This window comes from Haplochromis burtoni, unplaced genomic scaffold, assembly GCF_018398535.1.
Source record: "Haplochromis burtoni strain Fernald_Lab_line unplaced genomic scaffold, NCSU_Asbu1 Contig_85, whole genome shotgun sequence".
NCBI lineage: Eukaryota > Metazoa > Chordata > Actinopteri > Cichliformes > Cichlidae > Haplochromis > Haplochromis burtoni.
In genome coordinates, this window is record NW_024582446.1 from 2,111,359 (window position 1) to 2,137,255 (window position 25,897).

At 40.2% G+C, this 25,897-nt stretch overlaps 1 protein-coding gene across 1 annotated transcript; it reads right to left on the reverse strand.

Annotated features, from left to right (window-relative positions):
* Positions 1–25,891, reverse strand: si:ch73-242m19.1. The gene is made up of 44 exons (XM_042222425.1): positions 24,230–25,891; positions 23,997–24,110; positions 22,804–22,998; positions 22,627–22,717; positions 22,406–22,518; positions 22,174–22,326; positions 21,863–21,964; positions 21,156–21,314; positions 20,987–21,078; positions 20,715–20,850; positions 17,291–17,494; positions 16,871–17,203; positions 16,543–16,743; positions 16,305–16,426; positions 15,962–16,190; positions 15,674–15,876; positions 14,549–14,701; positions 14,219–14,312; positions 14,005–14,139; positions 13,322–13,431; positions 13,107–13,218; positions 12,974–13,023; positions 12,726–12,875; positions 12,447–12,549; positions 12,072–12,249; positions 11,440–11,578; positions 10,817–10,970; positions 10,591–10,686; positions 9,885–10,070; positions 9,565–9,779; positions 9,252–9,390; positions 9,046–9,166; positions 8,834–8,943; positions 6,547–6,696; positions 6,398–6,445; positions 6,084–6,251; positions 5,392–5,544; positions 5,164–5,298; positions 4,732–4,884; positions 4,075–4,284; positions 2,042–2,162; positions 1,842–1,904; positions 1,496–1,644; positions 1–813 (listed from the first exon to the last, which is right to left on the reverse strand). Exons 1-44 carry the CDS (start codon positions 24,299–24,301, stop codon positions 760–762), a joined length of 6,168 nt encoding a protein of 2,055 aa, XP_042078359.1. The 5' UTR covers positions 24,302–25,891; the 3' UTR covers positions 1–759.
* Between the last annotated feature and the right edge of the window lie 6 nt (positions 25,892–25,897).

The window sequence follows — 25,897 nt, forward strand, 5'->3', positions numbered from 1 at the left end:
ATTGGTATTTAATCATTTTATTAATTACTGTAAAATTGGTGATAATAAAGCGGGTAGCTTTTGCAGGTAGGACTGGTTCCAAGATCCTCACTTCCAAAACGCTCAATTGGAGTCTTTAAAAGGTTTGTTCACAATCAAATGGTTGATATAAACATGGCTATCTCCACCTTTTATGTACAGTCTGAACAGAAGACAGTTACTATGCAACAGATGCTAAACAGTTATTATTTTTAATGATTTTTTTTAGCGCTTATGACAAAACAGGTTTTTGTTTTTGCCCACTTAAAAACGTCATCATTTGGTTTTATTTCATAAGATGTGACCAAACTCATTCTACAACTGAAAAATGAACTGACATGATTCCTTTGATAAATTTGCAATAAGCTCAAATTGGTATATATCTAATATGAGTATTAGAAACCTTAAGTAGACATGATGTAATGCTATTAATTGACAAAAGTTAAGTACGGATAAAAATAAAGGCAAATTATAGAAATATCCAGAAAGTAAAATATCAGTGATAAGAGTTTTGTTAAGAGCTTTGAAAGTATTTATTTTGAATATTTAAAAAGTTACTGAAATATGGAGAGGAGCAACATCAAGATGCTGTGCTGTAGGTTAAAGGGAAGACATGCATGTCACAGCTTTGGGAATGGAATAGATAACATTCAGTTCACACAGAGCTATAAAACACTACAGGCAAGCCTACAGCAAGCTAATCTGCTAATCAAGTTTGTGTGTGTGACTGATTGCTGCACCTCACAGATCTGGGAACAAAGCCTCGGCTATCGGGAGGCGCAGGCGACACAGATCCTGAAAGAGAAACAAAGGCGGATTCAAGCTGAACATCTAAGAGATAAAACTGGGCACCCTGCTATACCCGTCTGACGAAACAGATCCAGATTGTCTTTAATGTGAAGAGGCAGTCTCTGCTGCTCAGAATTTCACACTTAAAGACACCTGCTAAAGTATTTATACCTACACTCTATATCCATACTGGTACTCAGGTTGCTGCACTCAACTTATCGTCTTATTTTATTACTTGTTATTCTGTTTGTTAAAAAACAAAACAAAAGACCAACAACTATTATTTATTACTTAAAAAAAAAATCAGTTTCTTCATTATTATTATTATTATTTTCGCTCCGGGACCGTGTGTGCATAATTTCTTTCCACCTCATGTTAACTTGTGATGCGAATGGCAATAAAGCTCCTTGAATCCTTGAAGATGGGTGACCGCAAAAGCATTTTCACACATTCTTGACCTTGAAACCAGCAATGTACTGTCTCGCTTTACGTTCACCATTTAGTAGTTGTCCTATTATTATGTAGACGTAATCTTCATTAGTTGGGACACCAGTGAATTCAATATGCTTTAAAACTCCAAAATGTACCGTGCTGTAAAAAAAAAAAAAAAAAAAAGTATCTCCCCACCCAATTTCTTGTTTTTTTACATTAGAGATGAAACAAGTTTTTAAATGATTATTTCACTCACTGCTTTAGATCTGTCTGTGCTCGTGTTTGAAAGACCTCTGGCTGTTTCTGCTCTCTGCTGTCTTGGCTCTGTTGCAAAGTCCTGAGGTGTGGTGTAGTTTGTGAGGCTGCCAGGCTGCAGGGCTGAATGCAGCCTGTTCCGGTGCAGACCTGTGCACACAGAAATAGAACAGAGTGAGAGCTATGCTGCAGTGTGAAAATAACATCTATAAAGAAATTTAAAATGTCATCACAAAAAGATATGAGTGTCTGGATAATCTGATGGCTTTCGATTTCACTCATGAACCGCATGAGCAGCTTTACGTTATTGCTTCAATGCTCTGAGATGAAGGTGGTGGGCTCAGTACCTGTCGAGGGACTTCTAGTACTCAGTCTGCTGACTGACAGCGTGCAATAAGTCCTGCTTTGACCTGTGATATAACGATACCGAGAAAGTAGGAGTGAAATGTCAAGTCAAGAATGTCTGAAGCAGACAAAATCTTACAGGCAAAGCGAGCTGTTGGTCTGTCATCCTGTTGAGTATCAGCAGAGCCTGGAAGGCTTTTACCTGCTGTCGAAGCTCCTCTGGGGAGAGCTGCCTCCACATCGTTCATCTGGTTCTGCAGTTTATCCAGCTGCTGAAAGGCCTCTTGTTTAAGGCTGCACTGCTGCTGTAGCTGCCCCCTCACCTGGACCCCAACAATGTGGTTAAAAGTTGTTGGTTTTTTTTATTCCTGCTTAAATTTAAAATGAAAACACCATGTGCATTGATATTGACTTGACAGATCTATCACCAGAATGAGGCCAAGACTAACTCTGTATCTGTAAGTATCTCTACAGGATTTTTGCACCAAGGCACTGCAAAAATCCTTTAACCTCTCATCCAAGAGGTTTCTTCAGTTCTGCAAACTGATGAAGAGACTCAGGTATTCAACCCCTCGTGGATTTGTCCCATTGGAGGTGGTCCTGAGAGTCGTGTCATCACGCAATCCATTAAGGTCACGTGGTCAAAGTGTGACTGTTGAATCACATGGGATCTCAAGACTGCATTATACAGTTCTGTTAAAAATTGTCCCTTTCCTGTTTTTTTTCCCCATTTTTTTGTCACACATGTTTCAATATTAGACACAGATAACCCGAGTAAATACAAAATGCAGTTTTAAATGATTATTTAATTAATCAAGGGGGGGGGGGGGGATCTAAAGCGTACCTGGCCCTGTGTGAAAAGTATAATTACCCCCTTTTTAAACCATGAAATAACTGTGAGCAACCTTTTTTTTTTATCTTGCCCAATGATACTTGGCATGCAGACTGGAGGAGCCAGAGATCAAACCGCCAACCTGCCGATCAGTAGGTGACCTGCTCTACCTCCTGAGCTACAGCCACCCCTTTAATTTGCATTATATTAATATTAGACAAAGGTAACCCCAAGTATATACAAAAATATCACTTTTTAAATGATGAATTCATCTCAATTGGATTTAGGTCTGGACTTTTACCCTACATCACTGTCAGATTTTGGCCAGATTTTTGGCTGTGGCTAGTGAAAAACTTTAAGAGCAAATAGCTAACCCTAAGTTGCTCTCAGATGCATCTATCGGAGTGTGAATGTTGTTAGAAAAGCACTCAGTTTAGAGTCAGTGCTTGTCAAAATGGGTGTGATTGGGTGAATGTGGCATGTTGTATACAGCGCTTTGAGTATGCCGGGAGAGTAGAAAAGCGCTATATAAGAATCACTCCACTTACCATTTAAAGATAGGAAATCAGGAGGGAGGTATTAATTGAGGTTTCTGATAACTGGTATTGGAGGGCACTGTGCCTTTTCAATGAGAGTCGTTCAGAGTGGACATTGATGGCTTCTCAGGCCAAAGTATGAACATTATCATCCTGAAAACAGTCTGTCCTGATGAGTTCTTCTCTGCTGAGCCATCAGTCTGTGGAGTGGTTGTCTGGTTTTCCCGTGTAACGTTATGAGCACTCCTTGCTGCACTGAGCAGCACACACTACGTTGCTTAGATTGTGTTTGTGCCTTTGGGATGAACCAGTGCTTTTCTAAGGGTGTTGCTGGATTTGACATACACTTGCATGTTATACTGAGTTGTTCCATCATAATTTCTTAGAAATGTAATTTCTGACAAGCCTGCCCAGCGATCAAGAACCACACCTTGATTCACAGTTTGGATCATATGACCATTAATAACTCAAGTGGTTGCGGGGTGGATCAGTGACTTTCTGCATAACCTCCATGGTGGGTAAATACCTGGGACTCTACACTGGAACTGAAGAAGCTTCTTGGATGAAGCGAAAAGTCTTCATGAATTGAAAAGAAGTCCAACTAGTGCTGAAGACTACCATGACCTGAAAGACTGAGAACCTACAGATATAGTCTGTTAATTGGTTTTATTTGACTCTCAGTTAAGATGTTCAGATGTTGATTTACTTAAAATACCATCATCTTTTTAAAAATTGTATTTCTTTGGATGATCTATTTAAAATCCACTGACCACAGGTTTTTTTTAGCTCATGAAAAGTGGATTTTTTTTAGGGTTTGCACAGAAGACAGCCTGCAATCAGTGGTGCATAACACATTAACGTACAGACCTGCCGGATCTCTTTGGCACTGCGCTCTCTTTGTAGCCTGTTTATCCTGCTGCCTCTGTCCAGCTGCTCACCGAGGGCCCTGAGCTGTCTGTCTCTATCCTCCATGTCGGCTCTCATTTGTTCCAAGGTCTGCACTCGATGAGCGTCCAGCTCCTGTCTGCTGCGGGCTTCCCGTGCAGACCGATGCCTGAACACCTGGAGCTCCTCTGTCTGTGAGCGAGAACCAGCAAACATTCAGTGAATATATCCAGGCTTCTTCTCCTGACAGCTCTTGCCACTGTCAAAACTGAAAAGCTTTACATGAATTAGGAAGTCTATGTGAGCGAAATGTGATTTAAACACTTCAACATGTGCAGTGAGCCTCCAAAAACCCAGATCCTGTCCTCAGAGATCCAAAAAAGCCAACAAGAGAAAGCTGGAGAAGCTGCAATATAATGTAAGTGTCTGTAGGATCAGCAACGAGGCAAAAAAATGTAGTTAACTTTTAAAATCCTGGCATTAAAATAAACCTGCACTGCTTCTGAAAGCATTCAACAGCACCTTCACCAAGCTTAAAAAATACAAACCAAACATTTCATAGTTTTAATGAATTTCAGAGTATTTGCAGTTGCAGCTGATGTTAACTGATGTAGCAGGTGTGGATAGGAGTGCATGTACCTTCCTGCTGAGCTGCTTCTTGATGCTGCTGCATTCGGCCTGAGAGCAGGTCAGCGCCTGCTGTGCAAAGTCCAGCTCCCCCTGCAGGAGAGCCACCTTATCCTCTGATAGCATTTTCACTCTGAGAGCCTCGGTGCGAGCGGTAACCTCCCTCTGCAAAATGACCAGTGTGGTATGAGTTCATAAATGTATAAATATGGGCTTAGAAAAATAATGCAAAGCTGACAAAATTAGTGAGGATTAAGCAAAAGAAAACATTAAACTTTTAAATTGCAGTACATGAGTACATGTAACATTGTTACATTATTTGTTTAAATCCTACAACTAAGCATATTCATGCTTTTCCCTTTTACTTGATGGCCTCATGTTCCCTCCCTGCAAGAGGTAAAGCTAATTTCTGATTGCTGAATATTTCTTCATCCTGCTGCTAACCTGCTTGGTTTGGAGCAGTTGCCTGTGAAGTTTCTCCTGGTCGACCACCTTCCTCCAGCATCTCAGAGCCTTCAGTTTACAGAGCAGAGCAGTCAGCCGGCTGTTCTCCAGCTTCAACTCGTGGACTTCTTCCTTCTTAAGATAACAGGTATGAAAGTGGTACAATTCACAGATCATCTTCAATACTTCTGCTCTTTTTAACTGCCTACACATAAAAACTTTCCGTACCTTTAACTGTGTGAGGGCGAGTCCATCATTGTCTTTGGTGCAGCCGTACCTCTTCTTGAGCTTGATGATCTTGTCCACTCCTTCCCCCCGTGCTCTGTTCACTATCACACTTATGTCCCGCCTCATTTGTCGGGGATATTCATCAAGTCTGGCCTGAAAGCCAAACAAAATCACCAAACAAGTCTTTAACAAATCAAAATGTGAGATATGACAAAATAACACTTGTTTATGTATTTCAGGAATAAAGAACTAAAGAATAAACAACGTTTTACCACATAGGTTAAAGTTATTGTCCAATCAATTATATTTCTATAGCATCAACAACAGTCATAACAAGGTGCATTATATTGCATGGTAAAGATCTTACAATATTATAAGGAGAACACCAGCAATCAGATGTTAGCAAATTATTATGGTACAGAGAAACGTCTGAGAAAGTGTCATTCACCCGCTTTCTGCTCAAATATGATATATGAAAAGGGCAAGTATATATTCTAGTTATAAAGAAACAGTACACTTACCAGCCACGTTGTCGTTTTCACCACTTCAGCTACTTGCTAACACAAAACTGGTGAAAACTACAGAGTCACACTTTGTCACTTCTGCCAGCTAAGAACTCAAAACGGAGGCTAAAATTTGCATAGGGTGAAAGTTTTGTTGTAGCCCTTTAACAGGGGGCCTTGTTCTTTCACCTTTAACTGGATGCAGGTAGAGAAAAGGTGTCGGACCAGAGGGTGGTAGCGTTCTTTGAATGTGAGGCCGAGCTGTTCCTCTAAATTAATTTTCTCTTCTTCCAGGTGAGCAACTTGGGCCCGCAGGGCTGAGACCTCCAACATCATCCCACGGCATAAATCTGCCACCTGTGGATTAATGGAGCTCAAAAGTAGTTTTGTTTGAAAGCTCTCGATCTCAAACATGACTTACATTCCTAAAGCAGCTCAAATCTGCTTTTCTGCTACTAACTCACAAAATCATAGAAGCTACAGATGGGAATCACTGTGTGTACCTCTTTGTGAGAATTACTTGTCTGAGCGTCCTTCAAACTCTTCAAATCCTGCAGTTAAAATAGTGAAAGATAATAGATTTCATTTTTTAAAAAAATATAAACTGCCAATAATATATTTACTCCGATAAAAAGATATTCCACACATGTACCTGCTCTCTCTCGTACAGAAGCTGAGTGTGCTGCTGCAGGATTTGTTCATAAAACTGTGAGTAAAGCAGAAAGCATTGACGCTCTCGCTCCATCACTGAGGAGCCGAGGTGAGTGAGACACTGCTGCAGATGATCCCGAGAGACCTTCAGCTAAAAAAGAAAACCAAGAATATTATTAATGAATATCTAAAGTTTAGCAACTTGCATTAATACTCTATCCCCCCCCATTCTTTGGGATATAAGTTTTAATAGTCAACAAGCTGCACTGTTATATTCTCTATGTGTTGGCATTTCTTCACACAATACATGTGAAAGAGATACTTACAAGAGTAGTCAGAAGGAAATTAATGTCATCGTAATTTTAGGCTTTTAATGATGTCTTTCAACTGCTCTTTTTCCAGGGTAGAATTATTGTAGAGCATAAAAACAAGAAGGGGTTTCTTTATCCATACAGAGTCAAATATATACAGAGACCCCCACTGATGTTTGGTTAAATGTCATTTAGCAAAGTTACACTTCAACCAGACACTTTTAGAAGCCATCGATGAGTTTCTGGTGTAATTGTTGTATTTGTGTATTTGACCACCTCTCTTGGTAGAGTTCATTTAAATTTGTTGGACCTGGCTTTTAAGCGCAGCCCATGAGTAAAAGCGCTACACAAATACAAGCCATTTACCATTTTACCATAAGTTTTCAATTGTTGAAGAATTTGGAGTTAACCCTCTTCCTTCATTATTGCATCCACTTTGTGTGATGTAGCAGTACCACTGGAAGCAAAACAGCCCCCAGACCATGATGCTACCACCACCGTGCTGGACAGCTGGCACTGTGTTCTTAGGTTAGAAAGCATCACAATCATTCCTACAAACACATCTCTTGTCATTTAGGCCAAATATATGGTGGCCCTGAGAGGCCGAATGGACTGCAACTTAAGAAAACACCAGCAATAAGAAAAACGCTGCAAAAGCACGCAAAACACAACGGAAATAGGAAAAACAAAAACAGAAATAGGAAAAAGTGTTGCGCTGGGAGACACCTAAAAGAAGTGGGGGAGAAAAGATGAGAGGTAAGTGTGTTAGCCTAACTATTAGCCTAAAAATCCATCATCAGTATTATATGAATCATGATAAAACACACCTAGCATGTTTTGGGTTCCTGCAACTGGTTCGTTGGGTTATTGTCTCCCCAGAAACTTCCACACTTCCTCTGTGCTTTTAGAAATCTGTTTTCTTTTTTCCTATTTCCGTTTTTCCCCATTTCTGTTGTGTTTTGTGTGCTTTTGCAGCGTTTTTCTTATTGCTGGTTTTCTTAAGTTGCAGTCCATTTGGCCTCTCAGGGCCACCGTACAAATAGCTCAATCATTGTCACGTCTGTCATCACTGATGAGAAGTTTACATGTTGTGAAGTTAAAAGCTATTGAAGAGCCTTCAACACCACTTATAACTGCTGTAGGAACAGTTCAAAGAAATCAATAAAAGGCCTGAATAACCATAGCATTCATTACCTCAAGTGTGAAGACATTACTGGTCACAACAGCAGCTTGTAAACATTTAGTTGTAAAAATGTTGCTTTTAGAGAAAACTTCCCCTTAATTTTTAACTTTTTAAAAAGAGTTTGTACATTACTCCACATACCCTCTGTGGGAAACGTGATTGCCACCTTTATTTTGCAGACTCGAGGAAGAAGAAACCTGGTGGAAATGGACTGATTACCTTCTCTTTCTAAAATAAGACATAATTTCTCAAACACCTGTCAAATAAAACGTCTACCTAAAGCCGATACCAAGCAACACCTCATGTTCCCTGTCCCACATGTTTGCATAATTAACTGAGCATGTTCCCACTCCTTTCTCCTCTTCTTATGGACAGGAAAGCAGTTAACTAAACAACTTCACTTTCTTCCTGTGCACTGGAAATGATAGGAATAAGCAGCACATTTTGCATGTTTTTCCAAATACTTTGTGTACTTGGGGCTGTTAGAAATGATAATGATAGCGCTGGAGTGCAACCAGCTTGTATAATCAGCTCAGGAGAAATGGCAGCCTTTGTAGAGCAAGCATTTAAGGTATTTAGTGTGTTTTTGAAGGCATGCCTTAGCAGAGCAGGGTTTTAAGAGCATTATAAAGCCCACATTTGAAATAACAATGAATGCAAGTAGATAAAATACACAGGTTTGAGTTTCTTTTTCAGCAGAGATCCTACACAGTAATCAGAAGCCTGTCAACAGTAGCAGCACATTATTAAAAGACTTTAGGGGAGAACAAAGCATCAGTGGGTATTTTCCCTACCTCTCCCTCCGACTGCTCAGCTCCCTGCATCAGCTGCTGGATGAACGTTTCCACCATCTGTGGCTTCTCACGGGACAAACTGTACTTCATTTGACTTCTTTTCCACAGCTCTGCTTACATGTGGAAACATTATGTAACTGCAATCATATAGTTAATAGTAAAAATATTTTGAATGGGTATTTAAAGGTAGATTCAGTGGTGTTTATGCGCACCTGTGGGGAGCCGATTATCTTGTTGAGTTTTCTCTGAAAGCACTAGTGTGAGCTCTCTGCTCATCTTTCTCTGCACTGCTCTAATCATGTCGCACTCTGTGCTCTCCATCAGCAGGTAGAGCTGGAAAAAGTAGATTTTGCAGCACTACAAGTTCTTGTTATCATGACATGATGATTTAATTGTGCAGTTTTCATTGTGCTTGTACCTGCCAGGCTTTCACATCAACCTCTGAAGCTCCAGGAGGGGGCAGAAGAGACTGGGTGCCAGAGATTAAAACCTCATAGTGATGCTCTTTATCCATTTGTTTAGCCAGAGCTCTCATACTGGGGTAAAAGATTTCATCTCTAAAAACAAAGTGAATAATTGCTGTAAAACAATGATTGAATTAGAAAGACCTAAGCATACCTTACATTATCCTAAAACAACATTAACTTTGTTGTCACAAAAACAAACAATTATTTTCTGATATGAGTAAATAACATTATTTGAGTGTCTGATTTTTGATATTCTTTAATTACCGGTAAAGTTTTACAAACTGTTGATACAAAGCAGGTGTACTGAAGACATCGGCGCCTAAACGTCTTAGAGCCCATCTCTCCTTGAAGACCTCCAGCTGCTTTGTCAGCAGGAGAAAACCTTTCAGCACAGACTGGACTCTGATTGGATCTTGAAGGTTTGAGGAATTGATCTTTATCTCCTCTTCTTCATCATCTTCACTGCAGCTTTTATTTCCCTGCAATAAAAAAGGAATAGTTATCGAATCAGCAATCTTAGTGATTTACTTACAATTTTATTCACTAATGTGTGAACCCTAATGTGGAAGCGTCACTGGTATGACCTTGTTAGAAACTGTCGCTACTTCATTAGGTGTGCCACTATGCTGAAGGTCATCTTTGTTGCCATGGAGACGAACAGGCTCTGCCTCTCTTCCACCGTTCAGGACGTCCTCCATGAGCAGGGACACCCCAAGGATTGCAGCATTGGCCTGCAGTCTGCTGCGACTGCTCAGGCTGCTCAAACAGAGCTGCAAATAACCATGAAATCTTTTTAACTATCACTGGGAGAGTTTAACAATGCATTAAAAAAACCAAAACAAACAAAGCTGTGTAGTTGGTTAAGGACAATACAAGAAAGAAGTCCGCACCCATATTTGTATAAATAAAGATAGGAAATACAACGACTTTCTTTTTAGCAGATGATCATGAATTTACTTGAGCATTTTTCTCTTAATGATAACAATACTGAGGTCCCATCTGTTTAGTGTCACACCACAACAGCAGTCACCTCAGTGTGCTTCATATTTTAATGTAAAGTCTCCACAATAATCCAGAGAAGATCCAAACAATCACAAAACCCATATGAGCAAGCACTTGGTGAAAGTGGGAAGGAAAAACTCATTTTAACAGGAAGAAACTTCCAGAATTATGACATATTGATGGCAAAATATATTTTTGGTTGGAAACATGATTCATACACAAGACCAAATCTACCAAGTCTAATCAGCACCATTAACAGGTGAAAAAAAAGCATATGAGGTGGTGAACCTGCATGCAGTGTTCAGTAGGTGGGACATCCCAAACATGAAGAGGGAGCAGTCCATGACAGGCTATGAAACTCCTCCATGGATACATCCTCTGCGCCTGCAGCAGACAAAGGCACAGAAAGATGACGTGACAGAGCACATTTCCTCTCATCCTCTCAAGTGTTTTCATGTTTTTTGAAAACATATGTTAGGATGGTTTTTTTAAAATAATTATATGAGGTCACCACCTGACAGCCTTGATTCTCCAAAGGTTGAGGAACTGGCAGTGTGAGACTGAAGACGTCAGTCTGGATGCAGCCAATCATCGGAGGGAGAGCGTTCGCCATGTTGTCATTTACACTCTGGTAGGAAGTAACATCACCAGAGGAGAGGAAAGCCTCCCTAGACATGATAAACATACTTTCATTATTAAGGTTTATTAAGCTGTGATAGAAGAGTGATGGAGGGAAACTTCAGGCAAGTAACTGGAAAAAACAAAAAACAAAAACTGATACCGCAAAAGCTTTGAGTTGTTGAAATATTTGAATTGGCCAAACACCTCACATCACCCAGCAGTGGAAAATGCATCAACATGAACTAATCACTAAATTTAAGCCATACTTTTCTGTATGTTTTTAAAATATTATACACTATTTTTTTAAAGCATGTTTCTTTTGCAAAATTTGAAAATGTTTTCTATTAAATGCTGGTATTTTTTTTTTAAATCAATGAAAACTGCATCATAACAAAGGAAACCATAAAACCAAACACAGAAAAGAAAAAAGTAAAACAGCCTTTAAATATCTTTGTCATGGAGAAAGTGTCAGTATGGTAGCAGACAGCTGAGGGAAGTGACGATTTCACCGCTGACCTGACAAAGATTCTGACAGCAGTATCAAACTGCAGCAGGAGAACCTGCCTGCGCAGCTGCAGCAGGCGGCCGACAGACTCCAGGTTGCTGGGATCAGAGAGATGATCAACCTGCTTCTGGAGCTCCTGCAACTCTGTTCCTGTACAGCACCCAGAGAGGAAAAAACAAATGTGTGAATGGCTGTCCAAATCCAGGTTTTTCTTTCCTACTATATCACCTGGTCCCTGGTTATACCTGAAATGCAAAGATGGTTAAATGAATATGAAAGTTGTATGGCCAGTTCAGTCTGAACCGATAGGAAGGCAAAAGTAACTCTCTCTCCTCTTATCTAAGAATGGAAAAATAATATTTCATGCATCCGCAGTCACCAGATCTCAGTTCTATGGAGCACTTTTGGGATGTGGTGCATTGGGAGATTCACATCATGGATGTGCAGCCAATAAATCTGCAGCAACTGTGTGATGCTGTCATGTCAGAACAAACCAAATTTTTACATTAAAAAAAGATTTATTCTTTCATGTGTCAATTTTGAGTCATTCCATCCTATTCACTCTCAGCATTGCATGAGAGATCCCTAAACATTACCATTACTACAATTCTTTTGGAACGCTTCATTTATAAAATAAACCTACCGATGCTTTCAGCGCCTCCCCAGTCAGCCGCCAGAAGTGACCCTGCTGCATCATGTCCTCTCCCCCATCTTAAAGAGTCTTGTCTGTTTCCCAGTTTGGAGAAGCTGATCAGGTAATGAATGATGCCATGAAGAGCTGACACGATCTGCAGAGTGTGACGAAGAGCCTCATCACATGCCTAATGAAATCAGACCAGAAGAGAGTTAAAGGCCAGAGAAAGAAAGTGTTAACATGCGTCTCTCCTCCACCAACACGGTGAAGAACAAAAACAGATCTGCTCTAAAATTAGTTCATGGCATGAGAAACCGAAAGCTCAAGTTATCACCCTGTGACCTGCTGTAATATTAGTCTCAGTGACAAGTTTAAGTGTCTCACCGAAACATTAAGTGTTTTGAACATGCGAAGCACTTCAGTGAAGTGGGGGATGTACCAGAGGTTGAGGAGAGTTCTTCCATCTGCACACAACTGCTGAAAAATCCTGTTTGGGAGACAGCTTGGTTTGAAAAGCTTCCCCGGATACAACTGAAGAAACATCTGTACCAAAATGCACAAACTTGGCATTTTGGCTCAAATTCTTTAAACAAGTTTCACCATACCATAACCAGGACACAAATAAAACGTGGATAATCACTCTTTAATGCTTAGAGGTTGTACCTGGGGTCAGAACAACGATCAGCAACCGGCTGTCCAATCATGAAGTAGGACTGACGAATGTAGGGAATGTCTTCCAAGAGAAAGGTCAGATTGTGGTAATATCCAACAATCTGAGCTCTCACACAGTGCATAGACATTTGTGTGCTGAATCTGAGAAAAAACATTTTGAAGAACCTTACTATCATAGAAAAAACTCAGTAAAGCTCAGGTTGTCCGTTTTGACAAAAAAAGGATGCCAGAGAACATACTTCCTGAGAAAGTCGATTATGAGCTCCCTTTTGATCTTTGCAGCCTCCTCCTGCACAGTGAGACAAATTAATTTTACTTCATGAGCAGCCAATCACATTTATCATCCTGCTCAGCCACCTGCGTGCATCTCACCGGGGTTTTTAGAAACCCCCCCACGGCCTGTTTCTTCTTCACAAATGAATTCAGCATCTCGTCACGCAGACCCACTTTTTCCAGCTGGATGGACACAAATGCGCCCATCACCCTGAAGGAACAAATGAGATTTTATATCATAAAGAGCAAAATAAAAAAATAAATAAAAAAAAGTGTTAATCACTACTGGTGTAGTTTGTCCTGTAAGTCAATACCGCTTTTTTGTGGAAGTTCTCGTGGAGGGTTTGGAGTGAAAAGATTTATATTGTTCCTGCAGGCCGCCTGTGTGGCTGTCAGAGCTACATGTTACATCTTTGTTTTCCCTCTGAGATTAATAAAGAAGATAAGAAAAATATTTCAACAGCTGTGTGTTTATATAAAAGCATTAAAAAAAAATGACACCACAGTATTCAGACTCTTTTGTTCAGTACAAAGAGTCATAAATACATGCTATTACCAATAAATCAGCGTGTAAACACTATTATTCTCAGATGTTGGACCCAACTAACCCTTGGGCAGTATTCATATTATTGTTACTCAGCCTGTGTTTTCCAGTCCAATGGATCCACCGTATTGTGCCGTTTTCAAATCAACAACCATAAAAATGTATGCCAAAACAAAACAGATGTTTATTTTATCCCAATTCCATCCACATACAGAGCACACATACAGTTAATATTTCACACACACATTGAGGCTTTTCTTTTTATTGCCTCTGGATCTAGAACATAATTTCGACCAGGGAACGTCTGATCAGGATGATTTCATTTGATGTCCTGCACAACAATGCCCACTCAGTCCAGTGTGAAGTCATTAAGACTGTTATTTTGACAGGTTCTTCACAGGAAAGGCAAATACTCTAAGCTGAAATTACTTTTCACCAGAGAGCAACACAAACCTCGGCTGAAGATGAGTCACTTTCTGCCCAAAGACAAAGTCGAGCCAGTTTGACCGCACTCATCAAGGCGTTCTTCTGTGTAACCTGACAGGCCAACGCCACCTGGAGGTTCTCGATACTCTGTCTGTTCATAAGCTAGGAAAAGCAACACATGAAAGTATTTGTGTGTATTAATTTATTTTCTGATAAGCCTTAATGTTTACTTTAATCTCACATGGATAACTGCTTCCTCTGAGCTGAAGCTAAACCTCCCGGTCTGGTTCTCGTCCAGTTCCTGGATGCTCAGAGGCAGATGGGATGGGATGAGCCTGCAGCAGAAAGTCCTCTTTAATTTTCTTTCAAACACAGTTTACTGCTTTTGTAAAGAAGCTGAAATAATAGACATTGCTAGATTGCTTAAGTCCTAACATCTTTTTGACAGCTTCTCGCAAACATGTCTGGTTTTTAATATACAGCAGACTTTTTAGTTAAAGAGAATAAAATTCCAGCTTTCAGCTATGATGAAATTGATTTATTTGGAAAATCAGATGTAGTTATGTTTTACCTGTCCACACAGCTGTCGTCCTCCAGGATTTCTGTGATACAAAAAGGCCTCTGCTGGACTCTGACTTTCTGATCAGTACACTCAAACTGCAGCGGCCTCAGATACAGGTGGAACTCCTCAAAGCCGAGCTCTAAGGCCACATTTCTGTACAGCCTGAGAAAAAATGTTACGTTACATTACTCATTTAATTCAAACTGGTTAATCCTGGCTGAACAGAAATGTTAACATATCAGCAAAGAGCCAGTATAACCTAACAACAGCTGTAGTTTAATAGAAACTGGATTCTTCTTATCCTGGGAGGGTTTAAAGTTTTAAACAACTTTAAAATTGTTCCAGAAACTTTTTTTTGCTAAAAGAAAAAGGTGCAGTGGGTGAAGACAAATGTCAGTGACAGGATAGCATCAAGAGTGAAAGGGAAAATTTACAAAATTAACAAGTGATGTATAGTTTGAGGATGTTGGCACTGACAAAAAAGACAGCAGGCAGAGCTGAAAATGTCAAGATTTCCATTGGGAGAGACCAGCATGGACAAAAATAAACATGACTACATCAGAGGGACAGCACCGGTTTGGAGAAAGAGTTAAAAAACAAAAGGACGAGATGGTTTGGAAATGTGCAGAATTGGTATAGTGGATATATTGGATAAAAGGTGTTGAACTTGGAGCTGCCAGACGGAAAGAGGAAGAGGAAGAAAAGCCGTGGATGTAGTGAAGGAGGTGCGACAGAGAAGTATGAAATGTAAAAATGTAGGAAATTGAAAGTGGAAAGTTGTTTGTGTTATCATGCTATATAAAACTTAAATGTGTTAGGTTGCAGCTGGATATGTTTGGGTGTAAATATAATAACTCTTTGAAGTAACCTTTGAAGCTCATTTCTGAACTGAGCAGTTTGTTATATGTCAGGTATGTTTTCATCAGAACTTGATGATTGGCTGAAAAACCTGCAAACTGTTTAATATTTAGCAAACCACCTCTTTATTGATGCATAGTGAGGTGTCAAAACTTGTTACTAAGGGTACAAAGGACTTTGTCAAATGTGATCTTCATGGGGGGAAAAGGAGTTAAATAAAAGGTCCAGAACCTATTGTAAATACCCCTGCCCCTCTGCTGTGAGTGTTTTCTTAACTGTGCCAGATGTGCCGTCTCTGAGGCAGATTCCAGCAGGCGATGGCGGATGCTCATAAACTCCAGCAGCATGGACAATGTTTCTACAGCACAGGGGTGCTTGTCTGGTCCTTGCTTCATGTCCCTCTCCTCTGCAGCTTTTACTAGTGACAGGCCCAACTTCTGGACCAAAATTGGATCCTCGATAAACACGTCTGAGAACAACTGAGAGCAACAGAAACTGGGATTTAGTGAAATGGCTTATTTTTTTGTACACAGTAATCTGAACATACTCTGAACAAGAATGTACATCTCTTTGTATTTGTGAGCTGTAGGAGGCTCCTGGTGAAGTCTGGTTGTTCCAGATTTTCAGTGCCTGCTCTAAAAGGTTGTGTTCGAGGTGGAGTTTGTCAGTGATGCTCGTGGCTCGGTGCAACTGACATAGTTCAGTGTGAGCCTGAACCAATCCGTGATAGACTGCAGAGGCCAGACAGAGTGATGGGTGAACTTCTAGCAGGAATACGTTCATCAGAGCAGGCCTGCAAAAAACAAAACAAAAACAAAAGGACGCAAGGAGGGAAAAACATGAGCATTAAAAGAAGAAAATAATTATGTTTTATAGTATAAAGTCTTCCACAGCTGTTTTAACTTGCCTTGTGCCTCCAAGTGAGACCAAATATTGGGGAACATAGTCGAGTGGACGACCATAGCTGGTTATAAAGCCTTTGTGATCATTTCTCCAGATGCGCTGAAGGTACAGTCGCTGTCTCTCTATCTGTTCAGAGGAACAACATAACCACAACATATAACTGTGGTGTGTCTCATGTACAGACCACAGTTATTGCACAGCTTCACATGTAAATACAATCCAGTGCATCATTTAGTGTTTACCTGATTGTCCAGAATGTCTCGGATCAGCCGCTGGTGGCTCTGCATGCAGCTGATCTCAGTCCTGCAGGCCTGAAAATAGTTATCCTGGTTCAGGTCCAGCTGTGGCTTCCTGTGCATGATGTCAGTGATAACTTGGGCCAATGCAAACCTCTCCTCTGTGCCCACTGCATGCTGGTAGGCTTCATAGTAACAGTTTAAAAGCTGCAGAAACACAGAAGTGCACAGTTAGTCAGTTGTAACAGTATGTCAGTCGTAGTTCTATAAAGTTCAATGCTAACAGGAAATGACTGAGCCAAAAGAAATCAAATCCTCTTTTCCATCAATCTACCTGGACTTTGCTCTCCATGAACTCAGTCTCACATGTCCACAAATTGAGAAGCAAAGCAACGCGGTCAACATCTGTCCCAGCCCAGGAGTTGAAATCTACTGTCGAGGCTGACACTCCCTCAGTTTTTCCAATTTGTTTGATCGTGTTTCTGTGGATGAAGTGCGAGCCGATGAGGAGAAGCTCATTCATCAGCTCTACAAGGTCCTGCAGAGCAGCGTCGTACATGATGTAAAACCCTCTGGGGTCCTGAGTGTGGATGTAACGACCCTCAGAGGTGTAAAAATCATGAAGATTCTCCACCTCTGCAAACTCCATGAACTCTGAGCAGTGGACCTAGACAGTTGTAAGAAGCAATGTCTGGATTCTCAGTTAAACCAATTTTTTTAAATTCACTTGAAGCAAGAGGATATACGTTTTTACCTTGTAATCGACAGGAGTGCTGTGAATATACTGGACAGAGCCGAGACCACCTGCCTCTCCTTTTCCTCCTCTGGCTACATTCATCCAACCCGTCTCCTCCGCTGTGCTGCGCAGCACCTGTCCTTCTAGCTGCAAACCTGCCAGGTCAAAGGTCAAAGTCCTTTCCACAGAGCGCAGGTAGTTCAGCATCCCAAGTGACACACGCTGCAGATGGTAAAAATTAAAACGACATTCGAGAGCTCGCATACTATAGCAACAGACAGATATACTTAATATATTTTCTTTTTTTAATCAACAAGAAAACAATCATCAGCAAAAAACAGTTTAGAGACGAGAGAAAGAACAATTCAGTATCCGCAACTGCACCAAAGAATAAAACAGTGAAGTGTGGATTATTAAACTTCAGGTCTCTCTCTCCCATTTTATTAAAAATTGATCAACAAATTGATTTACTCTGCCTTATAGAAACCTGTTTACAGCAGGATGATTATATTAGTTTAAATAAATGGCAGCAATCTTCCACTCCAGTTGTTAATTAGCCAAAGACCCTGTTTTTAATCTGATTTAGTGCTCAGCTCAGATAAAATTATTATCGTGGGTGATTTTAACATCAGTGTAGATACTGACAGCCTCAACAAGGCATGTAATCGATCATTAGACTCGATTGACTTCTTTCAAAATGTAAAAGAACCCACCCACCACTCACACTCTAGATCTTGTTCTCACATATGGCACAGAAACTGAACATTTCCACATAACTTTACATTTACAATGGTGGATTACACAGCAGTGGGGAATAGATTTCATCTCAGTAGATGTCTTTCTAAAAGTGCTGTAACTAAGTTTAAGGATTTAATTCATCTACTATTCTCTTCGTCTACGCCTGGTGCCAACAGAGCAGAGCAGCTACCTGAACGCTACTCCCATAGAGGTTGATTATCTTGTTAATAATTTCACTTCTTCACTGCGAACACCTCTGGATACTGTAGCTCTTCTGAAAAAGAAAGGCTCAAACCAGAAGTACTTGACTCCCTGGTATAACTCGCAGACCTAAAGCAGACAACCCAGTAAGGACCAGGGGAAATGGTAAATGGACTGGTTCTTATATAGCACTTTTCTACTCTGAAAACTCTAAACTCTACTCTAAAACCACTTTAAAAAAAAACAAAAAACAAAAAACTCATTCACCCTCATTCGGTCAAGCACTTTTTTCTACTCCTTAAGTGCTTTCTATTTAACATTCTTGCGCATTCATACTCCGATGGATGCATTGGAAAGCAACTTGAGGTCAGTATCATGCACAAGGATATTTGGCATGCAGACTGGAGCAGATAGGGATTGAAGCACCAGTCTCCTGATTAGTAGGTGACCTGCTCTACCACCTGTAGCATTCCTTTAAGCAAAAGTTAACTAGTAAGAACTTCATGAATTTCTTCACAAATAAAATTTTAAACATTAAACATCCAGATTGGACTACTGTAACTCCCTCTACTCGGGCCTCCAACACTCCTCTCTTTGCCGGCTCCAGTTAATTCAAAATGCAGCTGCGCGTCTTTTAACAGGTACGAGAATTCATGAACACATAACTCCAATTTTAGCCAAATTACATTGGCTCCCTGTTAAATATCGTATAGATTTTAAAATTCTTTTGTTCACTTTTAATATTTTGAATAATTTAGCGCCCAGTTATCTTTCTGATTTACTCCATTCATACAATCCCAACAGAGCACTTAGATCGTCCAACCACAGGCTCCTAGCACAACCTAGGACTCGAATGAAGTCGAGAGGCGACCGGGCCTTTGCATCCGTGGCACCCAGACTCTGGAATAACCTCCCCGTTCATATTCGCACTGCCGAGTCTATCCAGTCTTTTAAATTACGTCTTAAAACTTATTTTTTTACTTTGGCTTTTGATTCTGTCTAGTTGGCTGTTTTAGCTTGTTGCGTTGTTACCTATTGTCTCATGTTTTTATTGACTGTGAAGCACTATGGTCAATACTGTTGTTTTAATATGTGCTATATAAATAAATTTTGATTTGATTTGATTAGAGAAAAAGTCACTCGTAACCATCTCACAGACGTAACATTATGTACAGCTGACTTCAGTTATTACTTCCTCCAAAGCATCAACATGTCTTTTAGACCCCATTCAAGACTGCTGAGAGAAGTCCCACCAATAATTAATGTTTCAGTCTTAAATATGGTCAACCTCTCTATAATAATCAGCTATGTACCACTGGCCTTCAACCTGGCAGGAGGTAATTTTAAAAAAACGCTTTAGTGAAGGTTACAAATGATCTTCTAATTGCCTTAGAAGTGGACTCGTCTCTTAGCTTTTCCTGCTAGACCTCAGTGCAGCGTTTGATCCTGTCGACCCTAAAACTTTATTACAGCGATTAGAGCATGCAGTAGCAATTAAAGGTACCGTGCTGCAGTGGTTTGAATCGTACCTAATAGACTCCAGTTTGTTCATGTAAATGGAGAGTCCTCTTCACACACTAAGGTTAATTATGGAGTTTCACAGGGTTCAGTGCTAGGACCAATTCTGTTTAGATAAAACTGAGGTTATTGCACTTGGCCCTGAAAATCTTGGACTCATTCTTGACCAGGATATGCCATTCAATGTGCATATTAAAGAAATATGTAGGACTGAGTTCTTCCAATTGTGCAATATCTCTAAAATTAGAAACACCCTGTGTTAGAGTGATGCCAAAGAACTAGGTCATAGGCATTACTTAGTATTACTTCTAGGCTGGACTACTCTAATTCATTATTATCAACCTTCAGTTGATCCGAAGTACTGACAGGGACTAGAAAGAAAGCGTATTTCTCCCACATTGGCTTCCCTTCATTGGCTCCCTGTTACATCCAGAATCGAATTTAAAATCCTGCTCTTCACATATAAAGTATTGAATAATCAGGCCCCATCTTATTTCAATGACTTTATAGTACCATATCACCCCATTAGAGCTTTTCACCCTCAGAATGCAGGCTTACTTGTTGTTCCTAGAGTATTTAAAAGTAGAAAGGGAGGCAGAGCTTTCAGCTTTCAGGCCCCTCTTCTGTGAAAGAAGCTTCCAGTTTGAATTTGGGAGAAAGACACCCTCTCTACTTTTAAGATTAGGCTTAAAACTTTCCTTTTTGATAAGGCATATAGTTGGGGCTGGATCAGGTGACCCTGAATCCTCCCTTAGTTACACTGCAATAGTTGTAGGCTGCTGGGGGATTCCCATGAGGCATTTGGTGTGTCTTCTTCAGTCACCTTTTTCACTCACTATGTGTTAAAAGACCTCCCTGCATTTAACTGCATTTCTCTTGCTCCTCTCACCCCAATGCCAATGAAATGTATCTATTATACTGCATACATCAACATGCACTTACATACCTGCCACATAAATACTAGTAGAAAATACTACTACTGTACCTGGAGCTCTCTGAGTTTCAAGTGGCGCAGAAAGATGAGGGACAGGTAAGCTCCTCTGGTTACTACTGGACCCGAGAAGCCTTCAGGTAAACTGTCATCCAGGCCCAGGACCTGCAGGTTGTCCTCCAAAGACTGACTGTGCCACGATAATATGAGTGAGTGGGAAAAGAGCTGATGTTTTCCTTAGTCTTAAAAGGCTTTCAGCCTCACAAGTGACCAAAGTAATGTGATGAATAAATTCTGCAAAGCAATTTTTCTTTGAATAAACACACCTTTCATGGTAAAAGCTTGAAGTCTGACTCTTTGAAATCTCTTTGTTGCTGCCTCTGCTCCCTCTGGATGCGAATGAGTGACTGTGGGTTTCCTATTAACATAAATGTCAGTGTTATTGCACTGACTGAATTTTTACATCTCCCAAGTCGAAAACTAGACGACACACACCTGAATGAGATTGGCAGCGTTGTAAACATTTTTCCAGATCTCAGAAATCATTTGTTTTTTTGTCTTGCGGCTGCTTGAGATGAACGATGTGGATTGTGAGTCGCCAACTTGTGCAGCATGTTCTTTGAGAGCTGCAGCCACGTGGAGCAAATTGCGGACCTGCTCAGATACACAGTGAGGACAGCATAACAAAACGTGACAAAAATCATTAAAATAAAAAGGCATTATATACAGTCAGGACACTTCATTAGGTACACGTTGCTAGTACTGGCTTTTCTTCAGAACTGTGTTCATTTTTTGTGGCACCGATTCAAGAAAGTTCTGGATACATTTCTCAGAGATTTTAAGTGATCAGCTGTTACTAATGAAGCTGAAGTGTACCAAAAAATATCCCAGAAATCATTCCGGTACCAGCACCAGTCTGAGCTGCTGCTTCAAGGCAGGATGGATCCATGCTTGTATGCTTGTCTCGACTATGTCCACATGCCTAAATACTCCGAGGTCATTGGCTCATATGACATTGCAGCTGAAAAGGTGTACCTAATAAAGTGGCATTAGTGTAATGCACTGTTAGCAAATTCTCACTTATGTTCTTTTCACCAGTTATCAGTTAGTCAGTTGTAACTATATATTTATTAATCATTTGCAATCATTTCACCCATTTTGAAGGATGCGTGACACTGATTCAGAGCAGACTCGCTTTTTACCTGAAGAAACTTGCACTGCATCTGGAGCAGCTCATCAACTGAATTCTTTTCCTTGAGCTCTGTGAAGAGCTTCTGCTGCCACGGATCTCGCCTGGGTTTCACCTACAGAGCGGAAACCAAACAATCAGTTTCTAGCATCCTGCAAACGTCTGAAAGACTACAGAATCCATAAAAACACAAGTGCTTACAGAAAATTTTTTTTAAAAAATGCAAATGTTTTGCCAGATACTGATGAACTCTAAAGCACCGAGCATCACAGGAAACAGTATTTGAAGAGATTATTTTACTATTTTATTTGTTTCCCCTCAAACCTGGATGAAAGGAATCCAGTTAGCCTCCTTGCATACAGCCATGTTTGCACTCTTCCTCCCCCACTGACTCTCTCTGACGTCCATACCGTCGTAAGGAGGAAACGTTTTCATCTGCTCTTGTTGTCGGAAGATTGTTTTAAACTCCCTCCACACCTGGACAGACAGCAGCTGCGATTCAGACCAATAATTTAAATGCATTTTAAATTTCACCACCTTTTGAGGTCAAATATACCATGCTGAATAGCTCCATCTCATCTGCAGTGGTTTTCAGATTTCCTGTGTCATACGGCAGGCAGAAGTAGGCGAGCAGGGACTCCAGCTCGGGCATGAACTGCTCCAGGTGAACTGTGTGGAGTGGTAGTACTGAAATACAGTTAAATGTAAACTTTTTTTTACTATTTTTTTTTTATTTCCAAAAGATTACAAAAAACATGTATGAAGGGAAAAGCTCACCATCAGCCTGTTGCCTTTCATGCAAAATTTCCCCACAATCCTTTCCTGGTGCTTCATCTTTTCTTTCACACATAGGTACATAGTGGAGCACCTGTTAAAGCAAATTTTAATGTGAAATAAAGCACCACAGGCATCAGACAGGATGAACAGTGATAAAATCTGTCTGTGGCTTTTTACCCTGAGAAAGTGGTGGATGGGCTGAACAGAGTGCAGGTGGCAGACAAGCCACTGCAGATAAATGACGACATCGTCCTGAGTGAGCAGGCTGACAGGGTTTCCTCGGCCGGTCAGCATCTTCTCTCTGCTTGCTGACAGTCTGCGAGCTCTCTGAACGGCATCCTGATACTCACGGGTCATGTAGGACACCTGATCCTGAGACAAAACAAGTCTGATACGATGATGCATTTTTCAGTGCGACATCTGTACGATTCTTCTCGTTCTTTAGAAATAAAAGATTCAGCATTCTCCAGCTGTTTACACGAGGAGAACATTTTCCAGTGACGTTCAAAATAGTGTACAAGGAACCGTATGCTTCCTGAACTGACTGCATTCTGAAAAATTATTAAATCACAGATGCTGTATAAAATCTAAATAACTGGATCCCAAGTATTTGTTATCATTTAAAGCTCATATATAAGAGAAAGTAACACAAAGATGGAAAACATGACTGCAGACAGGATAATTTAGCCCTCTGTCTCTTACTATGCTGCTGTGAAACTTTGCAGCGTGATTTGTGATCTAAGATGATGCAAACAACAGCTGCCCTGAAAAAGAAATCCAAAAACCTGTAGTTACTCTCACCTGTTCAACTACTCATTAATGCAACCAGCCATTGTCAAGAAGACCTGCTGAAGTTCAAACCGCACTTCAGAATGAAGAAGAAAGGTCATTTGGAATTTGAATTTGGCATGAATGTTGCCATTTCAGAAACTTCTGATCTACTGGGGTTTCCCCACACATGACCACCTCTAGGATTTACAGAGAATGGTCCAAAAAAAACAAACAAAATATCCACAGATATCCAAGTCGTACCGACAGGAAGGCAACAGTAACAGAACTTGTACTAGCAAGCTAATGCTAATAAAGTGTCCAGTGAGTATATACACCTTTCAGAATTAATGCTACCTTAATTGTGTACTAGTTAAACATGTTTTTAAGTCACATTCACACTCGTGTAGAGCATCCTGTGTTTTTTGGGAAATGTATTCTGTGATATTTGCCATATTTTTAAACTCAGATTAAAGGTAGATACAGAATAAAATGCAGAAAATGACCACAAACCAGTACAAAAGTACAGTGAAAAGATGTACTTTTTTTTAGAGTATTGTTAAAACACTGCTAGGTCATGCTGTTCGTTTACACATGGCAACCTTATAATGGGGATAAAGCTTCTCAATAACGCTGGCATGGTGGCAAAATCTCCTCCATCTCAGCATGAGCAGATATCTGATCTGAGCCAAGTGATAAGATCTGTCTGTGAAGAACTGTGGTAAAAATACAAAAAGGAAACTGGTTTAAGTTTAAAAACTTTTCAAAAAAAATCCAAAAAAAAATCTGTTTCTGCTTCTTGTTTCAGGCATAAATTTTCCGTCTCTGTCCTGACCTGGTGCAGCAGAAGAGGCAGACTGTCAGGAGTGTACTCCAAACTCAAGCAGCTCTCCAGCTCTCGCTGCATGATATCAGCCTGAGACCGAGTCGGCAAAATGTCAGCCACCTGAAACCAGCAGAAAACAAACTACACCTAAAAAAAACCCCCTAAAAATAATGCCTTCACTTAAAATTGTATATAAATCAAAGATTTCAAAGCCTAACAATGCAAGACTAATAATGAACTTTCTGTAGAAAGCATCACCTGAAGCCCTCTCCTCAGTGCATGCTCCCTCTCCACACGAAAGGAGGAAATATCTTTAGGAGGTAGTACAGAACTGGAACAAAAACTTTTACAAACATCATGGGTTTAAAATGTAAATGCCCACAAATCAGTCACAGCTCAGATCTGTCACATTTTACCTAAAGTGACTACTATGCTGCTACACTACTTAGGCTTTTAAAAAAAACCAAAAAGAAGAAATGGATAAATATACAGGGAACATAACGCTAACAAAAAAGTTCAGCTGCCTGTTAATGTGAATTTATCATCACTACTGGTAATACTTGTGTTGCATACTTTACAAGCCTTATATGCATCTTAAACTTGGATTTAAGGTGGAAAACCGAAAGGCGTCCTGCTTCAGAACAGAAATCTGAAATGTGCAGGGTTATTTGAGCACATAAGTACATCGGTCTGCATTGTGAAGGGCAAACATTCATGTTAAATAACAACCGGCCATATTTTGAGTTAAGGATAGCTTTCAGGTCTACCCTTTTGGCAATCTGAGCTTAAATAATACATCACAGACAAACCTGTAGGCATTAGAAGATCCTGCTCCTCTATTCTCTTCAATCTCTGCCTTGAGTGCAGAGAGGTGACTCCACAGCTCTGCCTCCATCTGCTTCACCTTCACAGAGGAGGAAACTTTGTACACTGCACACATGTCTGACATCTTCAATGATCAACACATTCAAATGACCAAAAAAAAAAAAAAAAAAAAAATTATATATATCCCTCTCTATCCTTTAGCCCTGCTAAATCTCTGCCTCAACGCTGACTTGTTGTGGTGTGTCCATGGAGACAAACATCCATGGGCATGGTCATCTGGACTCAGTGACTCCATTCAGGCTCTAGAGGGCTCCATCGTTTCAGTGCAGTCAACCAGTCTTTGGGCTGTCATGTCAGTGATGTCAGTCTCTTCAGTCACAATGTAATTTTTTGTTTTGTCCTCTAGTTTGTAATAAAAATCTCAAATACAAGTCATTGCATCACTGTACTATTACATCTTTGAGGAGCAACTGAATTCACCAATTATAGCTCCTTGCCTTCAAAAACCCTGATTTAGGCCCAAATAGTCTATTCCTCTTGGATACAGCGTGTGATTGGTTCTTCAATGCTATGATTATCCAATAGCAAGTCACCTCCACAGCTGTGGAATTCCTCTAGGGACAGATTTAAAAACAAAAGACAACATCAAACTCCAGCTTTTCAGTAGTTTATGCTTTATTTACATGCACCAGCTCTGATAAAACCCAAGTGTTTGCTTTACAAGTGGAAATGTCAACTTCATGTTTTGTTTTTGTAGGAGCAATAGGAATATATGAAATGTGGAGACTGGCAGTGAAATTTAAACCTTAACAGACTGTAAAAAAATCAGTCAAGAAAAAAAAAAAAAAAAAA

Bases quoted from the DNA above. Each gene is read 5' to 3' on its own strand.
- si:ch73-242m19.1 (XM_042222425.1), bottom strand. From the start codon at position 24,301: ATGCAGCGAGAGCTGGAGAGCTGCTTGAGTTTGGAGTACACTCCTGAC. The intron at 24,111-24,229 runs GTCAGGACAGAG...TTTTTACCACAG, and splicing joins TGCCTCTTCTGCTGCACCAG to TTCTTCACAGACAGATCTTA. The intron at 4,285-4,731 runs GTACATGCACTC...TCTCGCTCACAG, and splicing joins AGAAGCAGCTCAGCAGGAAG to ACAGAGGAGCTCCAGGTGTT.